The sequence below is a fragment of the Rhamphochromis sp. 'chilingali' genome (assembly GCF_963969265.1).
Source record: "Rhamphochromis sp. 'chilingali' genome assembly, chromosome: 12".
Lineage (NCBI taxonomy): Eukaryota > Metazoa > Chordata > Actinopteri > Cichliformes > Cichlidae > Rhamphochromis > Rhamphochromis sp. 'chilingali'.
Genome location: NC_137939.1, coordinates 27,084,711 through 27,106,374, shown reverse-complemented (window position 1 = coordinate 27,106,374; position 21,664 = coordinate 27,084,711). Strand labels below are relative to the sequence as shown.

Genomic DNA, 21,664 nt, shown 5'->3' with positions numbered 1-21,664 from the left:
GTTGAGCAGGTTATTTTTGCTCTCCTTGAGACCAGGTTATATAATTTCAGATCACAGCTTTAGCCTTTGACCCTTGCAGTATTTCTCTGGGTACAAGTACATTACTGTAAGTTACCTTTTTGAATGGATGAAGAAAAGTCCCGAGGTACTCCAGCTCAAAGGGTTTGTTTTTTTTTAGTAGTGGTTTTGTAAACACAGGAACTCAACTGACGTCAGGATGGATGAATGGGAAATGTATCTGCTTTTTTGTATCCTTGTTTTGTGCTATTTTTAGCCTGCACATCTGAGCAATCTGCTCCTCATTTTCCATGCTATCTGTAAAGCAGATAAACTGATGGTGGTGATGAGGGCTAAAACTATACTGAAAGACACAGGCACAAAGCCTGATTATAATAATTCTGAAATTAAGTGAGTTTGACACGAGTGGCTGAAAAGCAGGTCCTTCTCACCATCCTAGGTACCCTAATCCTTCAGAGAATTTAAAATAGCTCCCCTCATTAAGTTTCATAATATTCTCCAGGGGAGCACGAGCGAGGGGCTGTCGGCCCCCTCTGGAGAGCACAGTCTGTCCTCACTCATTCTGTGTTTATCTGCACACCCTTGCCAAGGACACCACTTACAGGCCCTGTTTGCTCTGCCCATGTAGGGACAGACCCGACCCATGGGATGCACGCATGGCCTGAGGGTTGAAGGAGGGCTGAAGGAAGGAGAAGAGAAAGGGTGAGAGCCTTTGTCTACACAGGGCTCTCCCAGGATGAGGAGGGATGGGCACCCACTGATGCTGTTATTGTGTAAATTGTGTAAATTTGGACTGGTGACAGAACGCCACCATGCTGAGTCTGTGCTGAGTAATAAGGAAAGGCTGACAACCGTTATGTGGTGAGGGTTATCTGGGGACTGTAGAGTGCTGCATGTACAGACAGGCTGTATGCAATATGAGATCCAAAAAGGAATTCTTTATCTAAGGCCACAGACCTCCAGACGTTACACTGGACAGTGTCAAAGAGGAAGACCCCAACTTTGGAGTTTCAAGTGTTTCATACAGTTAGTGTGGATTAGTTATAGTGTGGATTTTTAAAAGAATGGTTTGATATTTATGTTTTGACAATGTTCTTGTAGTCTTAACACTTGCAAAGTTAGATGACCTGTGCATGAGCTTTGGTGGTAGAGCTACCATATCCAAGTAAAACAGAGCTGATCAGTAAGTCTAGCTCTTACCAGATTTCAAAAAATATACTTAAAAGCCTTAAAAATAAATACATTTATTAGCAAGTCTTCTCTTCACAATCAAATTGTGGTTTTGCATCTGGGTGTCATTACTACCCTCCACTGGCTGCATTGCAAACCTCATTGAGGCAGGATTATGCAACCTTTTTCTCCCCCATATGATCAAACTGATGTAGACAAAGTATTCATAACGCCACATATTCAACAACTCATGAAAACAGGGCTACAAGCTACTATGAAATTCACTTACTTACGACAGCTCTTCGACTGCATAGGACACGGATGAATCACACTAAACATTACAGTCACCTGCCTCGAGCTTCTTTGGCACGATGATACCACTTATAGATTTTTGTGGGTTTTCTTTTGTTTTTCTGGATAGAGATGTGCAGCCAGTTTTGTACCTCTGCCTGTGTTTGTTTTACCTAAAGGTGTTCGAGGAAGTAGGAAGTAATGAATTGTTTCAACATATAACGTACTGTTAAACCCTACAAACTGCGATGTCAGTCAGTCTGTCATTTTTATACAGATTAAAATATCCTTTGTACAGAGGCTCATAATTCCTAGAGTATAAATCCTAATGATTGGTGCTCTAGTACCTACTAAATTAGCATTATCACTTCTTTTAGCAGTGCTAACACATAGGGACAGACAACCATTCACACTCACTAACACATTCACACCTAGTGGCAATTTGGATTATCCAATTAACCTATCCCCACAAGCTGCATGTCTTTGGACGGTGGGAGAAAGCCAGAGTACCCGGAGGGAACCCACGCAAACACGGGGAGAACATGCAAACTCCACACAGAAAGACCGCAGCCTGATGGTGGAATTGAACTCAGGACCTTCTTGCTGTGCGGCAACAGTGCTAACCACCGTGCCACAGTGCTGCCGCCATTAACACCTTTTTTATACAAATATCAGAAGAAACTCGCAGATTATCCAACTAGTCCTTTAAGTTCTCCACCCCTTGTAATGTGTGTCATTTACTTTACTTCTGGTACTGTTAAGTTGTCTGACCTCCTATCTCCTGGGGCTGCTGTCTTATCATCAGCTGACAGCCAGCAGAAGCAGAAAGGCCCGAAAGAAGAGAGGGGCACCAAAAATAAAGCCTTCATAACAGGGTGAAGAAGAGGTGAATAAGGTAATGCTGGGAGTCGACTCAAAACAAAGTGACATACTTTTGAAAGTATGTCAGATCAGTCGATTTGATTTATGAGCCAAAATACAAAAAGATTTTATGCAAACCACGAAGAAAATAAATTCTCTGAAGATCAAACTGAAAATGTTGTTTAGAAGTAAAACACAAATTGTCATGGTCTGGAGTCTGCGACTCCGTGTTTATGTTTAGTTTATTAGTATTCTGTGGTTTTGGTTGCCTTGGGTGTTTGTACTCCTCTGTTTCATGGTTCATGTTCCTATGTTCTGTGTCCCCCAGTCTGTGTTACGTTGGTGGGTTATGTCATTGCGTGTATGTGTTTCCTGTTTTATTGTGAAGGTCTGCGTCTTATGTGAGTGTTTTCAGTTTGCCTCCCTAGTCTCGTCACGTTAATCACTCCCAGCTGTGTTCCCCACCTGTGTGTAATCTCCCTGTGTTCTCTGAGTGTATTTAAGTTGTGTCTTCTGTCATGGTAGTTGCTGGTTCGTCTGTGTTGTTTCCCCTCGGTCTTCCTGCATCTCTCCATGTGTATTTCCCCGGATCTCCCTGCATCTTCGTTTCTGGTTTGTGTTGTTAGTTTACCCAGTTTAGGTTTCCGGTTTCATGTTTTCCCACCATTGCTGTTTGTACCCACCCTTGTAAATAAATACCCACCTGCACCAGAGCTGCTGTCTTTTGGGTCCTTTCTTCAACTCCACACGGCTTGCCCCGGCAAACCGTGACACAAATTTCTGTTAACACTAAGTCCTAATCGTCTCTCCTGCTCCCAGCAAGTCCCATCAGTATTTGTTTTGTTCCAGTCAGGAACTCACTTTATTGTCTGATTCAAGCTTCAACAGGCAACAAGCTGGACTTCCGAGTGAGCTGAATCATTGCTGCGCCTCGGTGTTTCACCACAGTGTTATCCTTCTCTTGCTGGGAACCTGGGTTAGCTGTGTTGGCCAGGAAAAGAACAGGTTTGCTGTGAAATAGGAACATGACCATGAACGTGAACCCAAACAGGGAGGGGGAATAAGGGAGCTAGAGAGGGAAATACTGCCCTGACCTTTCGCCTATATTTTTTCCAGCTGGTAGTGGAAACTGTGGGAATCCACGAATGCAGGAAAAAGCTCTATAGCCTTAGGCAGAAAATGGAAAACCGGAGCCTCTCTTCTCTGTGAGCAAGCTGGTGTGGCTGTGCTGCTATTCATTGCAGCATATTGCTAACACCTTAAAAAGCATCTGAAGCACGTCATAGCGACTGACAAAGTGTTTTACAAGGACGTACACAGGAGCGAGCCAGTGACATGTACTGATTAGTTTGAGAACACAGACATTACACAAACACAAGCACAGATAGCTCTTCCTGAATGTTTGTGTTCACTGTGTTACTGGGGTTGAGATATCATCATCACTGCAGGGTGAATGAGTCTGTGTCTTCAAGAGTTGCCAAGCACCTGGTAACCATATAGGCCGATACCTTATCAACCTGACGTTAGAAAGCTCGTGCTGAACTCATTGTCTGTGACCAGGCAGCAATTACATACCAAATGTCTAAAGCAGAAAAAACTAGCTCTCAAAGAATGTGTGTGAAACATGAGAGGTGTGGCACATTTGTTTGTTTGCATTTGAGACATCCAGTCAAAGATGCTTCAAAATATAAGACAGCATTTCCAGCTAAATCAACTATGGAGAAATTTCAAGATCATGCTCTTGTCATTGTGTAAAAGCTTCTTAACTTAAAAACATAAGCATAGGCCTTTAATAACACGTTTATTATAATCTATTCTTAAGAAATACACCAACAGATTTACAATTAAAAACTCTCACACTCAGCTGCCGGTATGCCTGTTCGCCAGCTTTTTAGTGCAAATATCTAGTCAGCGATCACATAGCAGCAGCTCAGTGCATATCTACATTTTGGTCTAGAAGAGCTCCTGAAGTTCAAACTAAGCATCAGAAATTGAAAGCAAGTGTCAGTGTCAGCTATCTCTGGAGTTTTACAGAGAATGGCCCAAAAAAGGGAAAATATCCAGTGAGCAGCAGTTCTCTGGGTGAAAATACCTTATTGATGTTAGAGGTCAGAGGAGAATGGCGAGACTGCTTTGAGCTAGTAACTCAAATAATAACCACATATTTATCTAAGGTAAGCAGAAAAGCAGCTGCACAAAACAGCAAACCTTGAATCAGATATAGCAGCAGACTGCGTGGCCTCACCTACGTTGGCTGGTCTGAGTCTCGATTTCTGCTGTGGAAAATCAGACACTAGTCTGTTGGATTTGTTGTAAACAACATGAAAGCTTGAATCTGTCCTGTTTTTTATCAACGGTTTGGGCTGCTGCTGGTAGTTTAATTGTGTGGGGATATTTTCTTGGCACACTTTGGTTCCCTTAGCACCAGTGAAGCCTTGTTTAAATGCCATAGCCTACCTGACTATTCTTGCTAACCAGGCCTAACACTTTATGACTACAGCACACCCATCATTTTGTTAACACACCATGTCACAAAGCTCAGATGAACTCAAAGTAGTCTTTTGAACATGGCAATGAGTTTGATGTATTCAGGTGGTCTGCACAGTCGCAGAACCTCAATCAAATAGACGACTTTTGGGATGTGGTGGAACCGAAGATTGATCTTAGATGTACAGCTGACAAATCTGCAGCATGGTATCATTTTAATATGGACTGTGTGGAACCTTTAGCACCTTGTTGGATCAGTGCCATGAACTATTAAAGCAGCTCTGGGGGCAAAAGGAGCTCCAATCCAGTACTAGCAAGTTGCATCTGATAAGGTGTGAATACATACAGTTATCCACTTATTTAAAGAGGACCAGCTGCTACTGAATAATTCCCAAATTTATTGCATCCATGTTATAAAATTTAAATAAGTCATTATGTGTTTGGCTGAGTTTCAGCTAGAAGAACAGAGGTATGTTTCACCCTGAATGGTGACTGCGAAGCATGCAGGTACACACCCATGGAGACATAAACATGCGTGTTGCGAACAAGAACCATTTCTATTAATCATTATACAATATGTATTTTATAAAAAACACAACACCTAAAGAAACACACATGTATAAAACACACACAGTAATGGCAACAGTCACAATGTGCTAACACAAAGAGCAGTGGATAATCTCATTGCTTTACAAACTGCTGGGTACAAAAGTGACCACAAGGGGTATTTCAAACATCTAAAAATCCCATTGGTTACACAAAAGCTGCATTCAAAATAGCAAATATGATTGGCCGATATAGGCTGAAAAGCAAAAGTCGTCCCCACCAGTGGAATGAAAAAAAAAAAAAAGGTGAAGGGGAAGAGAATGAGGTTTATTTACTATTGAAATGTAAAGTAAAACCACCAGCATCACCTGACAAGAAAAAATTAACATGATGTAAACTGCGGCTATTAAATGATTTGAATATTTGAGGTTTTAGTAAATAAGTCACCCTCAGGGAAAAACATGCAAATGAGATTGCTGTTGTCAGTGTTGTCCAGCATCCAGCATATGAGTAGAAGTAAAAACTACACCGGAAATGATACTGTTTCATATTTTAAATATCTTGTTTATAGGATTTCACCTCATATCACATTTGGGCCCCTAATATGTTAAAAATTAACTGCAAAGGCCTCACTAAAACTGGATCACACAAAGTTATTGCAAACATGTTGTGTCTGTGGTTCAAATTCCATTCAGATGGTGACATAACCGGTTTGTTGCATCAGATTCCTCTTTCTCATTCTCTTGATAGTTTAAATACTTTCATTTCTACATCCTACTTTTTCCTAGTCCTATATTAAAGACGTGTGGAAACAGACCCAGAGTCAGTTTACCTCCCCCCAGCCAAGCTTTCAAAAACCACGGATGCTGTTCGTGGAAGCTGATTAGAGTTCAGATTCCCAGTGAAGTCACCCTTTCCATCTGGGTGCAGGTTTACGGCTCATCTTGCCCAGCCCCCACCCTGTCACCAAGTAGACCGGCTTGCATCGGGTGTAATATTCTGATTGGCCGCTTTCTTTGGCGTGGGCGGGGTGATAGGCGTGGCTCTGAGTGATCTCACAATCAGCTGTTTTGTACGCTCTACATTCTGATCCGAGGATCAGCTGGAGGCAGCAATAAACAGGAAAATCTGCAGCGTAAAAACTAGAGGAAAGGAGGGGAAAGCTGCAGATGTTATGATCTGAAAACGTCCGTGTAAACATTTTTACACGAAGCCCTTCTTCTAAGAAGAAAGCCTTTTATTTTTATATAATGGTGTTCTAACTACCTCACATAAAGGCTATCTAAAGCTATGCTTTAAGAGTTGTCGTTTCTACTGTGTGTGAGATCTCGTTTACAACTTGAATAACACTGCAAGGGCAGGTAAGCTATTTCATTTTCTGTATTTTTTTATCTCTATTTCTTTTTCCAGATTAAACGCTCGGTGTGTTTTGTGTCTAACTGTGCTTATAAAGAGGCATCAGACTAACCTACATCTTTGCAATTGAACCTGCTGCTTTCCTTTTAAGGTTATTCATAAAAAAAATACCCATTACATATCAGCTGTCGTGAATCATAGAGATTCTTATTATTGAATTGCATCCCTTTGTCTTGGCCTGCCTTTGAGTGTGTGTTTTTTCTTATACTATGAAATGACCTGTTAATAGGACATGAATAAATGGGGAAGCAGTATGTTATAGGCCCAAATAAACAGCCTTAGTTGGGTCGATTCGACGTCCTGCATCTGCAGAAATGACACCAGCCTGCATAGATTAATCCTATAGGACGCCAGCAGTCGTTGTTTTGCAAACTGCACCAAATGCTGGTGTGGAGTCGATGGCGGATGTTGATGTATTTGTTGCAGGTCGACCTTTTTAGGTTTTGATTTCCACTAAAAATACACCAGGCCTAACCTGAGCTGCTCTGTCAAATAACCGACTCGCTGTGTATTCAGGAGCCTCTTTTCTCCTGTCTTTCGTGCAGTGTTGCTGAGCCACAACTGTCATTGCTTTGACCCCTCAGCTGTAGCCAGAGCTTATACGGATAATTCATGTTTAACCTGGATACCCTGCGCAGAAAGTCGCGTCTTCTCTGGGCTCGTCGATGCTCTGGCATCGAGGTCGATGTTTTATTTTACATGAAGAGCCTATTCTTTGTGTTGGAAACGTAAACACCGCTGCATATTTTTTTCATAAGCGTTTCAAGTCCAGACGACAGCCGTCGACAACAGCAGCCGCTCTCACACGGATGGTTTTTCGGTACCGTGTTGCAAAATGCAGATCAAACACGAAAACCATGTCGACTGCAAACACGCGATCAGAAAATCTTGATATTTTTCCCCTGTTTGTTATTCTGACCGATTTTCTTTTTTCCTCCGGTCGCAAAATAGGCTGGAGCCTCTCCGTCAGTGGCGTGACGTCAGACGCAGCTTGTTTTTACTTCTCGGGAGCCCCGCCCACTCCTCTTATGAAATAAATAAAATAAAAAACCTCAATCAATAGAGCTGCCTATACATCCGGAACATATTAAATATATACTGTTGTGTTACTGCCACATTTTAACAAATCCACAAAACTTCTTGTTCAACATGTAAGAAGGCTTTCTTCTGCATTATTCATGCATATATATATATATATATATATATATATATATATATATATATATATATATATATATATATATATATATATATATATATATATATATATATATATATATATATATATATATATATATAGTTCCCTGGGCTCTCTGTCCTGGTCGTTGTGTCCTTGGGTAAGACACTTTACCCTACTTGCCTACTGGTGTTGGCCAGAGGGGCCGATGGCGCGATATAGCAGCCTCGCTTCTGTCAGTCTGCCCCAGGGCAGCTGTGGCTACAACTGTAGCTTGCCTCCTCCAGTGTGTGAATGTGAGAGTGAATGAATAGTGGCATTGTAAAGTGCTTTGGGTGCCTTGAAAAGCGCTATATAAATCCAATCCATTATTATTATTATTATTTTGACCTGTAAGGTCTCCTTATTATCTAACAGCATCAGTGATCATATAAACTATAAATGGGCTACAGTTACCCTAGAGGGCCAAATGTCACCTGCTGTCCCTGGCCAGATAAGGTATCCTAAAATAGAAAAAACAAAATGTGTTATGAAAATATTATTTACCTCACAAGAAATATTCAATCAGCTCTATTTCCTACTGTACTGTACATATGCTCAGCTACAAGCAGTGATAATAAAGAAAAAGAAAGGGAAAATGTAATGAGTGAGAGTCACTTTTATTGCTTTTAACTTTCAGATAACGCATATCTTTCTGCTTTTTTACAAAACAGTCAGCATCATGAATCTTTGTCATTGTGTTAATGGGTGGATTTGACAAGGTTTCCACAAAACATACATCATCTGGTCATTAGCTATCATTGTTTCTTTGGGCCCTTTTGGCAGTGTCAGTACCTATAAGGCCAATCAGTAGCTCTCAGTTGGCAAGCTAACAAAATGGTCAGGGAAGTGCTTCTTACGAGTCCATGTTGGGTGTTTATTGTGCGGATCTCCTCTCCACCTTATGCAAAGCAGCACTGAGGCCTGAAAAACATTGTTTATCAGAATTTACTTGTCATAGTCCCATGACTTAATGCTTTATTAGTCAAGGAATGCATTAATCTTTGTGCTGAGGTATGCACTGCACCGCATCAGCTGAAAGACAGTTCCTCAAAAACATTTCATAGTCATTGTTTAGTGACTGAATGTTTTTTTTCTCACAAGATCTAAAATACAGGTCATGCAACCCAGATCTTTTTTTAATTAAGAGATAAGAGATAAGAAAGATAAGTCTTTATTGTCATTGCACAGTCATACCTAGTACAATAGTACAACAACATTGGAAACTGTCCTGCATCGGCACTATGCACAACAAAACACAACACAAATAAGACAACACAACACAAGACAATAACTTAACTGAATAAATTTAAAAGAGAATGAGTGTATGACAGTAACTTAATTATATATATAACAAGTTAAATAGCTTTCATCATTTAAAGAAAAGGCTTATAAGGTTTAGCTTTTTTTCTTTTTGCACCAGTTACTGCTTCACTTGATTTATCTCATATCTTATCGTATCACTTCAAGCACCTGACATCAGCAATCCCACAAGCATGCTCTGTATGACTGCAATTAGGATGTGTCTTCCCTTTTTTGCTCCGTTATCATGGTGATTCTCCAAATAAGGACAGAAACCCATCATGCATCCATGCATATCTGCTCCCATGACTCTTTGCTCTATAAATCCTTGTCTTTCACCTTATTTTTACTAACCTTCTCATTTATTTAGTGAGAAAGTTCAGCTTCATACACTTTACATTATAGTCAATGAGATTTCTGGGGCAAATGAGACTGTGGTTGAATGTGATGATTACTTAAATAGGTTATGGCCTGATATCGAACCTCTCCTTTAGTAAATAAACACTAACCTTGAATTCACAAACAAAAATAACTGTGTCAGACAGTTGCAGAGCGTGTTGAACAGAGGCGGAGCCAGACATTTGAAACACCCGGGGCTTAGCCCAAAAGGATAGTATGCATGTGGGATTTTTTTTTCCCTTGGGGGGGGGTAGAAATGACTGAAAGATTAATTGGCTCTGTTTTGAGTTTTGTTCAAAAAAGAATGACTTCATATAGGGAAAAATATATATCACATGTGCAGAACACCTTAAACTAGTTTTTTAATTAAGCAGCAAGGCAGAACAAAATCAGGGCTGTATCAAGACACGAGGACTAAACCCCAATTCAACCAGACCCAGAACTGATCCAGAATTAAAACAGGACTACAACAGTTCAAAATCAGGACTACTTGGGACTTAACCAAGACAGAACCAGAATCAGAACTAGATGATAGTAGCACTAAAAATCATCATAGACCTGCACTACATTTATTTTTTAATTTTACCAAAGTACAATATTTAGATTGAGAAAGGTTTATATAATTATTTAGCCTTGTTGTGCAAACAAGCCTGCATAACTTAATAAATATAGAATTTGAAAAATAACAAACCTAAAAAGAAACACTAGGTATGAGATACATGAGTACCTATGATACGGTGATACTTTTGGTAAACAACCATTTGACTAACATGTGTGTCTCACCTGCTCTTGTTCATCTCTGTTCTGTCCTCATTCTCCATCTCCCTCTCTGTTCCTCTCTCTCCCTCTTTGTGCTGACAATCATCAAATATACAGATATTTACAAACTCTTCAGATAAAAACACAAACACTTTTTAATTGTAACATCAAATCAGACTAAATGTTTATTTTTTTAGATTGATAAATATAAAAAACATATTTGTTAACTTTAAGAGTAAAGAGAGAAATCGTCTGTATTTCTTAATTGCAAATGGCACCAAATTGTATTCAAAATTGAGCCACACTTATGGAGCTCCACAGTTCTTTTCCTGGTGTTTTGGTTGACATCTCTTGATTTTCCCATGTCACAGAAACAGGCTCTGTGTTTTGCCTTATATGCATCCACAGCTGTGCCACCTGTTTACTCACATGGACTCTACTAACCTATCAGAAGCTTCTTCAGCTCAGAATGGAATCGTCTGGAGTTTTCTTATTAATTAACAATAAACTTAGTGTACATGTACTCCTAAATTTGATGAAAGTGATAAAAAACAGAAAGCTCTGTCTCTCTTTATTCTGACATTTAACTAATTCAAAAGATATTTCAATATTTATCTAAAACAAAAGTTTACTCTAAATTGATGTTGTGCAGTAAAAATGTTTTATGTTTTCTCCCTAAAGTGTATGTAAATATCTGGTTACAAATGTGAATATCCTGCTGTGTACTGAAATTCCTCTTGTTTTGCATAGAAATATACTGAACAACATACAAAGCATAATATATAAAATAACATTTACCTGAGTTTTTCTTTGAAAGAACCCTCTAATGTCCATTCTTATATTTCAGTACATAACTGAAACCGATTTAGTCGGGGAGGGTAAGAACTGAAAATATGAAATAAACACACGTAAGCTAAGAATCTCTAAAAAAAAAATAGCATTTGTTCGGCTTTTCATTTCGCCATTTGTTGATTCACTTGAAGAGCAAGTAACGTAATATTGGTCAAGTGATCAGTTTGATATCAATCTTTCGTGATGCACCGTCATATTTACATTATTTGTACGGTACGAATGATTTGCTTTGGTACCTGGTCAAACTTAAGCTCTCCTTAGTATGGCTGGCTCCGTCTCTCCAACAGCGCACTGACGGGCAGCAGCTGCCCCGCCCCCTCGCTCAGTCGCTTAGTGCCTGAGCTTGGATCATACCAATATCAGGGGGGGATTCACGCACAGTCGTAAATTCCCACAGTGTGCACTATGTGCTTCGAATATTGTGTGTACTTTTTGTTTTATACAGTTGTCAGCCAGGCATCTAACTATGAAAAAATTGCACTCCAAAATACCCCGGGCTTCTGACAAAACAACCCGGGCTTAAGCCCAGTAAGCCACCCCCACGCTCCGCCCCTGGTGTTGAACTCTGTGATCTCTTGGGTCTCTTTGCCCTATATACTCAGTTTAAATAAAACTCAACCTTCGAACATGCAGAGCGTTGTCACATAAGCTAAACTTCAGGTTAACATTACACCAGTGTGTTCACGTGTAGTTCACATCCTCGTCCTTTGGCCTCAGCACCTGCTGTCACAATGTTTCTGGTTTTCTTTGCATCTTTCACATGTGTGCACACACATTACTTGGTTTTGTAAGAGTGTGGCTCTTTGTAAATATACCTTTTTTAGTTTTGCCTACCTTTTTCTAGAGGTGGATACCAACACTGGACAGATACTTTGTTTCACTATGTTGCCTTCTTAATTGTGTTAAATAATGAATTATTTCAAAATTAATAATTTCTAAATACACGAAAAGCCGAAAGGTGTGTTTTGTTTTATTAGCTAATAATTAATCACAACCACAATAAATTACAATGAAAAGTCTTCATTCAAATTTGCACAGAAATGCAAATGAATGTTGATTCAACTCACAAACCATGACACACTGCTCTCCCCTACATAAGCTGCCTTTATAGGTTAAAAGTATCAGTATTGATACTGATATCAGTAATACTGGCCCTATATTTACTTGGTATTAGATGAATACCAAAATCTTCTTCTTCTTCTTCTTCTTCTTCTGTGCTCTGCCCATCTGCCTAGAAACTGAGAGTTGATTGGTTTTCTTGACCTAATAGGGGAGGGCAGTGTAGTTATTACACACTGGCTTGCTGATTAACTCATTAACTCCTGTTTCTTATGTAACTTCGCAGTACCTTCATAGTCCACTAGGGGGGCCCGACCCACATTTTGGAAATCACTGCACGAGATTGCTTGTAGTAACAAACCTGTAATTATTATTCGATCGTTCTCAGCTCTAAAAAATATTTCAGCATCTTTCAAGTATTTGTCCTTTTGTTTAGTTTCATCTACTATTACTGCAGTAACTGTTAAAAAAAAACGCATTCCTTACCACATTTACCTGGACAGGCAGGCAAAATTAGCAACTATCTTGGAAATATGAGGAGATGTTTAGCTGCTAAGGCCAAATATTCCCTCAGGGGTGCATGGCAACCAAAAACACAGCAGCCAGAAGTAAGATGCCAAATGAATGACAGGCACAGTGTTGATGTGCAGCCCCCAAGTGGTCAAAACATTTTTTTTCAGTTTTCTGTGACCTTTCAGAAGTGTTAAGATATAAAGTGTTTAAAGTGAGTGGTGTTGAAGTTTGTTTGTTTTTTCAAAAAAGCCCTGTTGTTTTATAAACTCATTATAAGATTCCCACCTCTTCTAATTAACACGTTAATGTTCAAAATAATAATAGTAATTTTTTTAAAAAGAGCAACACTTTTAATGCCACTAAGGTTTGAGTTCACGCTAAAAACAATGACTGCATTGCATTTTTAAATAATCCTGACCTCTTTTGTTTCTTACTCTCTTTATCTAATGTATGTTTCATCTTTTCATTGCAACTAATTATCCCCTTTTTCCTCTCTCCCTCTCCCTCAGGCCTTTGCTCCAAACCAAGTGAAACCTTATATTTGCACTACAGAAGCCTGTCCACACCTGTTTGTCAAAACAAGGTCCAGCAAGAGGCTTCAAGTTGGGGAAAAAAATAATCAAAGAACAGCGTAAAATAGCAACCGACAAGAAATTCAAAAAGGCAGCTACAGCTTTTTCTTTGTGCACCACAACAAAAGCACCAGAGTCGTCAACACTTGACAATGTTTCAGCGTCTTAGCAACCTGCTGTTTGGGGAGGTGGAAGAGGTGGTAGCTGAGCTGAAGGGACCCAACCCATGTGTGACTGAGGCCGACGAGGAGGGATGGATGATTGTCAATCTGCCTGGTGAGTCAGAGAGAGCATTGTGCTGGGCTTGTGTTGAAGGGATGGTTATTTTAAAAGCTACATCAAAAGTGAGGAAATAGTCAAATTATGCTTTGTGTGCTGCTGTGCATGTTTATGATACTGACTAATATATGAAGTGTAGTGATAACAACAGTGGGATGATGAGATGGGGTGAAGTATTATGATAAGGGCGTGGCTCAGCTACACTGCCGCTCATCCATATGGCTGCCATGCCAAAGGTTGTGTTGTCCGTCAAATGGCGGAAACACATAGCTACCTGTGAACATGCATCTCCTTCCACTTTGTTTATGATCTTGATCATGACAAAGACTATTTTAAAGTATGAGAATGTGCTTTAATGCCTGCTCAGAAGAAGCCAAGCAAACAACATAACATAAAAGTACCTCTCAGCAGAGTCAAGGCAGAAATTATGTCAATGACATAATCACAGCTTTAGAGGGTCAACACAACTAATGATGTGACTCTTTTATGTTTCCTTACCCCTCCTCCCCCCTCTTCCTTTCCTCCAATTTTTTTAAATACCCTTACATTCCTCACACTGGTATGTGTGTGCGTGCGTATGTGATCCCTTCTTTGACCTGCATGGCTTTTTGAAAAATCTGCCACATTTGCATAACTTGTGCAACATCTTCCCCCACCCTGACCCCCCTCTCATCTGAACCATCTCATCGCTGCCATGTGCTCAGAAGAGTCTGACTGCATGATGCAGGTTGATGATGAGTCAGGAATCCCACTGATCGCACAATCATTCCCAGAGAATAACTTGTCAAATCGTCAAGACGCACGTACAAGGACTGAATGCCCGGCCCCTGTCCCCCACCCCCCTCACAAGCGTCGTAGGACACATAAAGGCCGGCCACAAGGTGCAGTAGCATTAGTAGACCCTGTGTCCTGTCCCAGCCCCAGCCCATCAGACATGGGTGCTACTACACCCGTAACCCTGCCAAGACGGGTCAGACTGTCCACGCCCTCCTCCACGCCGTCAATGTCCCCAGGCTCTGGGAGTGAGTGTGGGGGCAGTGGGTGTAGCAGTAGGGCAGGCTCAGAGAGAGGCTGCATGGATGAGAGCTGGTTTGTCACCCCTCCCCCCTGTTTCACTGCAGAGGGAGCCACTGCAGAGGCCAGCCCGATGGAAGACTTGCTCATAGAGCACCCCAGCATGTCTGTGTACGTCTCCCCGAGCAACCTGTCCATGGTGTCCAACAGCAACCTGTCTGCAGTGGCAGAGGAAAGCATGGTTAGCCTGGGGGGCAGCGTGAGGTGAGAGCGATTGGCTAAAAATATACCTGCCCTTTATCCACTTTTTTCCCCAGCATCAGCATAACTATGTTATCTTTTCTCTCTTTTCCATCAGAGCGGCTGAACCAGCTTCGGTCCCCGCCACTCACGGCACTATGCCCACCAGGGTGAGCCGTGGAGCAGCTGCCCAGGCCGGTGCTCTGGCCAAGGTCACCCAAGTGGCCAGGGTCCAGCGTAGCAAAGCCCGAGTGGAACGCCGCCATCTGGGGCGCAACCGCATCCAACGCCAAAACCGCACCAGGGAGCAGATCCCTCGCCACACAGCCCACAGCAGAAACACCTTCCTTCACCAGCCCAGCAAGCGTAACTTCTGCCACTAAACTCCCCAGCGCACATGGGGCATTGTTTACTCTGAGGGCATTAGTAGTCACACATGAATAAACGCAGTCAACCACAGCATTTTTAATTTCCGTTGCACTTAAGATAACAGTAGTGTTTTGTTGTTTAGACATAATCTGACTTCACCTGGTAGCTCAATTCCCATTCTGGTGTTATGAAACCGAACCCTCTGAGTAGATATTGTTGACCTTTTTACTACTTATTGTCCGACGCAGTATCCAAACCACAAAAAAAGTCTTTAAAATCTTAAAAGAAGCTATTCGTAGTAATAATAATGCTTGAAAAGCACGAAAAACTTGATTTCTATAAAGTTTCTGTCCAATCTTGCCTCCCCAAGTTCATTCCTCCGCAGTGCATTTTATTTTAGAGAGATTAATTCAGCTAATACACCTCCGTTAAATGTATTTAATTATTTTGGAGACAATAAATTCAAATTGAAGTTTATTTTTCTCTGGCTGGAATAACAGTTTTCTGACTTTTCCAGTGGAAACAATGCAAGACAGATTTTGTCTTTATAACACCAAAAACAAGTCATCATGTCTTCAAAGCTTTATGTTAAAGAGATAAAAGAATTCAATCAAAATATGATTTTTTTTTAATAGTTCAGAAGAGGTGGAAGGATATACCGTGTGTGACGAGGGGGAGAGGAAATTCACTAGACATTTGTTTCTCTCCAATTTGGTGCGCTAATGAGCAAAGTACACGACAAAGCCCAGGAAACATGAAGCAACCGATTTCATCAGAGGAAACCAAATGTTGTGAGATTTTCTCTCTTCTTACTTTGTGAAGGATAACAGCAAGTTGATGATGGCGAGAGCAAAACAGATTAAAGAGTAAAGCAAAAAGACATGATGAATTGGAACATAACTGAATGAAGACTGAGGTGGTTTAACGAGAAAGGTTCACAGGAAAGTGTAACGTAACCCTCTGAGCAGCCTGAGTCCTTAAAATGTAACATCACATTTTATTGGAGAGCTTTTAGAGTACAGCTGCTGCTTTTGCATATTCAAATAGTTGTCGTTGGCACTTCTATAGTCATTAAAGGTGAGGATTATAAATGCAGTGGAAATATCCAAGGCTAGCCTTTGGGTTACAGGGTATGGCAGGTCATAGTAAGTGCAGAGCGGTATCGGTGGTAACTCATTATTTTGTTTTGTCATGTGTTTTTCTGCTTACTTTGTCTCGTAAACAGTAATTTTATTGGACTGTTTCTGTTTGCATGATTCCATCCGGAGAGAAAATCTAAACTGTTCCCTGCCAGATAAACAGAAAGTAGACATTTGGGCTTTTTAAAGTCAACACATTATAATCGTTTCTCCCCCCGCAGATCATAAAACAGCACGCTTATCATTATTTGTGTCCTCTGTAAACTAAAGCAATGTGCCCAGCACACACATCAGTCATTCTTTTACACAGTGTGTGCTGTGATCTTATGTTATCCATGTGAACACCAACACAGAGAGCATTTTTACGTCTGTCCCTTTTATGGATAAAAGCACTGTCTTCACGGGACTTTTTTTTTTTTTTTTTTTTTTTAAAGCCTAACACAAGCATCTTCACCCCAGATTCAACACTTTCAACAAATATCATCTTCCTCATGGACGCGCAGCGCATTGCTGATATCTCCTTCATGGTTCTCATATTTCATATTAGCACATGCAGCTCTAACAGTGTCCACTTAAAAATCTAGCTTACTGATATGTATTCAACAACAATAGTAAACAATGGTGCTGAAGTGTATACTGATGTTTGTAAATTATTTGAGAAATGGATGTACGTTTGCACTGTCATACATTTTGTGAGTCAAAAAGTTTTAGCGGTGTGCCGTGTGCTTGTTTTGTTTTTTCCTTTTGTGATCATTTTTTTTTTCTTCTTTTCATTTTGACCCGGACTGTGTGTGAGGTGCCCCGATCCGTTGAATCCTACGAAAAAGACACAAATATCTGTCATCTTTTTCTTCTTGTAAATATTACAGAACAATTTATAATGCTTTGCTAGATGTCATAGCCTCTCAGAACTCGTGTCCAACGGGACTGATGAGAATCCAGTCTCTGCCGCATCTCTGTGCTCGCTTTTTAAACCAGGAGGGCCACAAGTGGTGTCATTGCTCCATTTTCAGTGTCACCTTGTTGAGATGCACCATTTAAAAAAGAAAAAAAAGATATAGGCTCAGAGTTGACGTGCCATAGGCAAACACTGCCCTCCAGAGGGCCCACTCGACACAGCACCAGCTGCTGTGTAAATGCTGTTGAGGGTCCAGTCTTATGACCGTACTGAAGTGTTAAAAGGACAGACTGAGATACATCGAGAAAATAGATGTCCTGTGTGGTTCTTGAGTCACATGCTAAACCTTTTTTTCTGTCAATAATCCTACAAATTACTTAATTTTATTAAATTACAAATGTTTCTGCTTTAAGGGTGGCTATAATGTATCCTGTCAGTCTCTCAAGTGCAGCGGGTGTATCTGAGGTGATGAGCCTGCACACATACACATCAAGATATCTCTGTTTAGGCTTTCACACTCTCTCCAAGGGGCTTTTACTATTCTCACTGTGCCTCAGAGGAAGCATCTTGTTTGAGGGGAAAACAGTAAAAACAGGTTAATGATGAGAGATCACAGGTGGATTATGGGTGCATGCCAAATCGCCGCAGATACCTCTGATGCTGCAAATTTCATTTACTTTTATTTTCTGTCCTTTATCAGCAATGAAATGTAAAAAGGAAACATGTTTAGGTATGTTGTGTGTGATTATTGCAATGTGTGGTTTTAGGAGGCAAGGTCATTCAAAACTTGCAGGGGAGGGAGTGGGCACCCACTGTGTTGAGCCTATAGCAGATGTGGGATGTGGATAGTGACAAAATGAGGCAGTAGACATATAGTTTATATATTTAAAAAAAAAAAAGAAATGTACTATAAAAATACAATAGAACATGCTTGTATTTTCCCATATAGTTATTAGAAGAGTTGTTCGACAATATAATCTTTTAAATGAAAGCGTTGAATGTCTGGGGAGTTTCACATGTTTTACGTCGTGCCCTAATATGACGGCAGCTTCAAAACACTTGGGGTTTCCCCCCCATGTTACATCTCAGTTAGTACACCCTCCCTCCCCTCCATGAAAATGAAAGATATAGACATATAAAATTTGATGTATCTGATATCTATGGTGATTGTGCCTTTCACTATTTCTGCATGGTTTTTGTGATGTACTGATTTTTTTTTTTCCACACCCAAAGCGGACAGTTGTCCACTGACAGGCAAGACCTATGCAAAAATCAACGGATGGGTTGTCCAACATCCATTCAGAAAACACAGGTACCCGCCAAAAATACCCCCCACGACAATAACAACAATAAATGCTCAGGTTAACACCTGAATCTCGTGTCATTATTTTCATGTGGGACCGCAAAAAGAGGTGTTGGAATGCAGTCTTATATAGGAAAGCTTAAAAAGGCCGTAGTACTTATTATTATAACACTCAGTGTTATTATTTTATAGCCTAACATTTAGAATAATGCATAAGCACCTGGTTGAAAGCGCAATAATTGTGAATATTAAACTATATATGGTAAATGGCCTGCATTTGTATAGTGCTTTTACTCAGTCCCTAAGGACCCCCAAAGCGCTTTACACTACATTCAGTCATTCACCCATTCACACACACATTCACACACTGGCAATGGCAAGCTACATTGTAGCAGCTGCCCTGGGGCGCACTGACACACTGACAGAGGCGAGGCTGCCGGACACTGGCCCTCTGACCACCACCAGTAGGCAAACATGGGGTTAATATCTTGCCCAATGCCATATTTGGCATGCAGCCAGGAGGCAGCCTTCTGATTAGTGGCTGACCTGCTCTGCCACCTGAGCTACAGCCACCCGCTATATGGCTTATGACTTGGCATTATAAATATCCAAATTGGTTGGATTATAAAATTTTATAGCTGAAGTATTTAACCAAATAATTGTACAGTGTAGGGTTAAGGTGACCAGATGTCCCTCTTTAGCATGTTTATTCCTTGTCCCCCTGTCCCACATCTGGAGACAATGTCCCACATTTTGACTTGTTCTACACTCCTTCTAAAGTCTTTCTTTTACCAGACGTGTGTGAAGGGAAGACTTTTTATGATATTCAAAACACAGAGGGTCAGTTTGTTTAATGCCTGTTTAATGATTTTGTCTTTTTTTCCCTTAAGTATATTTTTCTGTTTCATGCAGTGGCAGTGACACTCAAAAAGGTATGCTAATGTTACGGGTCCCAAGGATGAAGACCACGATGACAATATGTTACCTGTAAAAGCAGGTGAAGAGCGGAGTAAGGAAGACACGATGCGTCTCTGCTTTCCTCCAGAACGTGTCTGAGTCTGATTTATTTCACACAAATAAATGCTATAAAACACTAAACATGAGCTTTCAATATACTGTTCAGCTGGTTCCTCATTCACATCAATTACATTTACTTATTTCACAACATCAGTGAAATATACTCTTTTTAACTGGTTCAGTTTCTTAAGTTCACACTTCTTTCCATAACAACTACATTCTTTTATCATATCAATAAACACATCACATTGTCTTCTGCAGTGTCTTACTGGCTAAACAGTTATATTCAATAACAGCATTGGTAAATACATTACATTTGTTCCCTCCAGTAATTTACTGGCAAAATCACTATTTAGTGCATCATGAAACACAGCTTGTTTAATTAACCCGTGAATGCCTCTGTTAGCTACACAGAGTTGCTCAGAGTGCTTGTGTTACACTAGCTAATCTACTCAGTCACTTTCAACATAACTATTAACATTCACATCTCAGAGAACTGATTCGATTGGAGCATTACAACACGTTTGCACCGAGCATAGGAGCGCACTGACTCTGCTTCACGAGCGCTCCACCCAACGAGCGGGCTCGCGGCGCGGTCGCACGGGACACTCTTCTGGCTTTCTCCCGCGTCCACATGTAACCAACTCGGGCGGACCGCCCTAACTCTCTCATTCACGTTAACGTGGGTAACCATGGTAACAATAAACAACATTTTCGGTGCGAGCACCATTTACCGACCTGTAAAAGCAGGTGAAGAGCGGAGTAAGGAAGACACGATGCGTCTCTGCTTTCCTCCAGAACGTGTCTGAGGAAGCAGCGGAAGGTGGGCTCGACTTACTGCACCCCCAAACCCCGGAGCAAGCACCAAAGTTCCGCCCTCACTGCTTTCTAACATAAAATGAATCCCTATTACATGGATTTTCTATCCTCTTAAAGAACTGAAAATAAATACATATAGCAATGAAAAATGTCCCGTTACATGAGTGTTTTACACAAAATAACATTAATGTGGTCATTCCCTCACAGGGGTGCCACACAAATCTAGTGATAAATATGAACTGAAAGTAAGAACGTGTTAGCATAGAGAAGAGCAGCTGAAATAACACTTAATATATAAAGTGGAATTTATAAAGATTGTCGTATGAGAGCATGGACACATTGTATTTGTTTGGAGAGAGAGCAGGGGATATATTTGGCATGTGCTTGCTGTTAACAATATAAAACCATACACATTTTATCAAATTTCTATTTGCAAGCTAGACGTGAAAATTTCATTGGTGGCATTGATGATGTTTTCCTCTCTGCCCACCAAAAACACAGTGTTTGTTTTGCATTAGTTTGCTGAGACCTGGCTACCAAGTAGCAAGTACCTTTAAGTACACCTATTTGAATATAGGCAGTTCTTTAAGTGTCTTAACTGCTGATGAAAGTAGGGTTTTTTTTGTAGGCAGATGTAACTGTTTGCAAAAAGGGAACAAGCAAATAGACAGGTGTGGTTAAAGAGAGTACTGTCTGTGGACTGAAACTGGGTGAAGTCCTGTTATGCTTAGCTTTGAGTACATTAGTCCAAGCTGAGCAGGAAACTTAAAAGGCTGACGAGGATTTAAAAAATAAAATAAAATAATTATGTCACACAGCAGGGTTTTTCATTGTTTTAAACAAACCAAAATACTTTTTATTATTTGGATTTCTCAAAGCTGCCACTAGTGTTTGTCCTGATCCAGCACAGACTGCTGCTGTCTGGTAAAAATGCAAACTAATGTGCAAAATACAAGTGAACAAAAGAATCTAAATGAAGCTTAATTTGGATAGCGCCTCACGTACCTTAAAATGTTCTTGTTTCAAAACCTAACCCAATGACCCTGAATGTTCTAACAAGGACAGCGCCTGCAATGTTTTAACCTCTGAGGGGTTTGCTGCCAGTCAACATCGGGCCCATTACTC

At 40.5% G+C, this 21,664-nt stretch overlaps 1 protein-coding gene and 1 long non-coding RNA gene across 5 annotated transcripts; one reads left to right on the top strand and one right to left on the bottom strand.

Moving 5' to 3' along the window:
- The first annotated feature begins 5,367 nt into the window (after positions 1 to 5,367).
- Positions 5,368 to 16,933, top strand: tp53inp2b (tumor protein p53 inducible nuclear protein 2b). Of its 3 annotated transcripts, none has more exons than XM_080899307.1 (4): positions 5,368 to 6,734; positions 13,399 to 13,737; positions 14,448 to 15,018; positions 15,113 to 16,933. In XM_080899307.1, the coding sequence occupies exons 2-4, from the start codon at positions 13,614 to 13,616 to the stop codon at positions 15,375 to 15,377; spliced, it is 960 nt and encodes a 319-aa protein (XP_080755433.1). In that variant the 5' UTR covers positions 5,368 to 6,734; positions 13,399 to 13,613; the 3' UTR covers positions 15,378 to 16,933. The 3 variants fall into 3 exon arrangements, with proteins under 3 accessions (XP_080755433.1, XP_080755432.1, XP_080755434.1); XM_080899306.1 differs by having other exon boundaries at positions 5,371 to 6,734; positions 14,445 to 15,018; XM_080899308.1 differs by having other exon boundaries at positions 5,420 to 6,734; positions 14,862 to 15,018.
- Positions 8,619 to 20,636, bottom strand: LOC308407562. Of its 2 annotated transcripts, none has more exons than XR_013973690.1 (4): positions 19,689 to 20,636; positions 11,264 to 11,350; positions 10,490 to 10,560; positions 8,619 to 8,929 (listed from the first exon to the last, which is right to left on the bottom strand). It is a non-coding gene; the product is annotated as an uncharacterized lncRNA (long non-coding RNA). The 2 variants fall into 2 exon arrangements; XR_013973691.1 differs by lacking the exon at positions 19,689 to 20,636 and adding an exon at positions 11,554 to 13,382.
- Between the last annotated feature and the right edge of the window lie 1,028 nt (positions 20,637 to 21,664).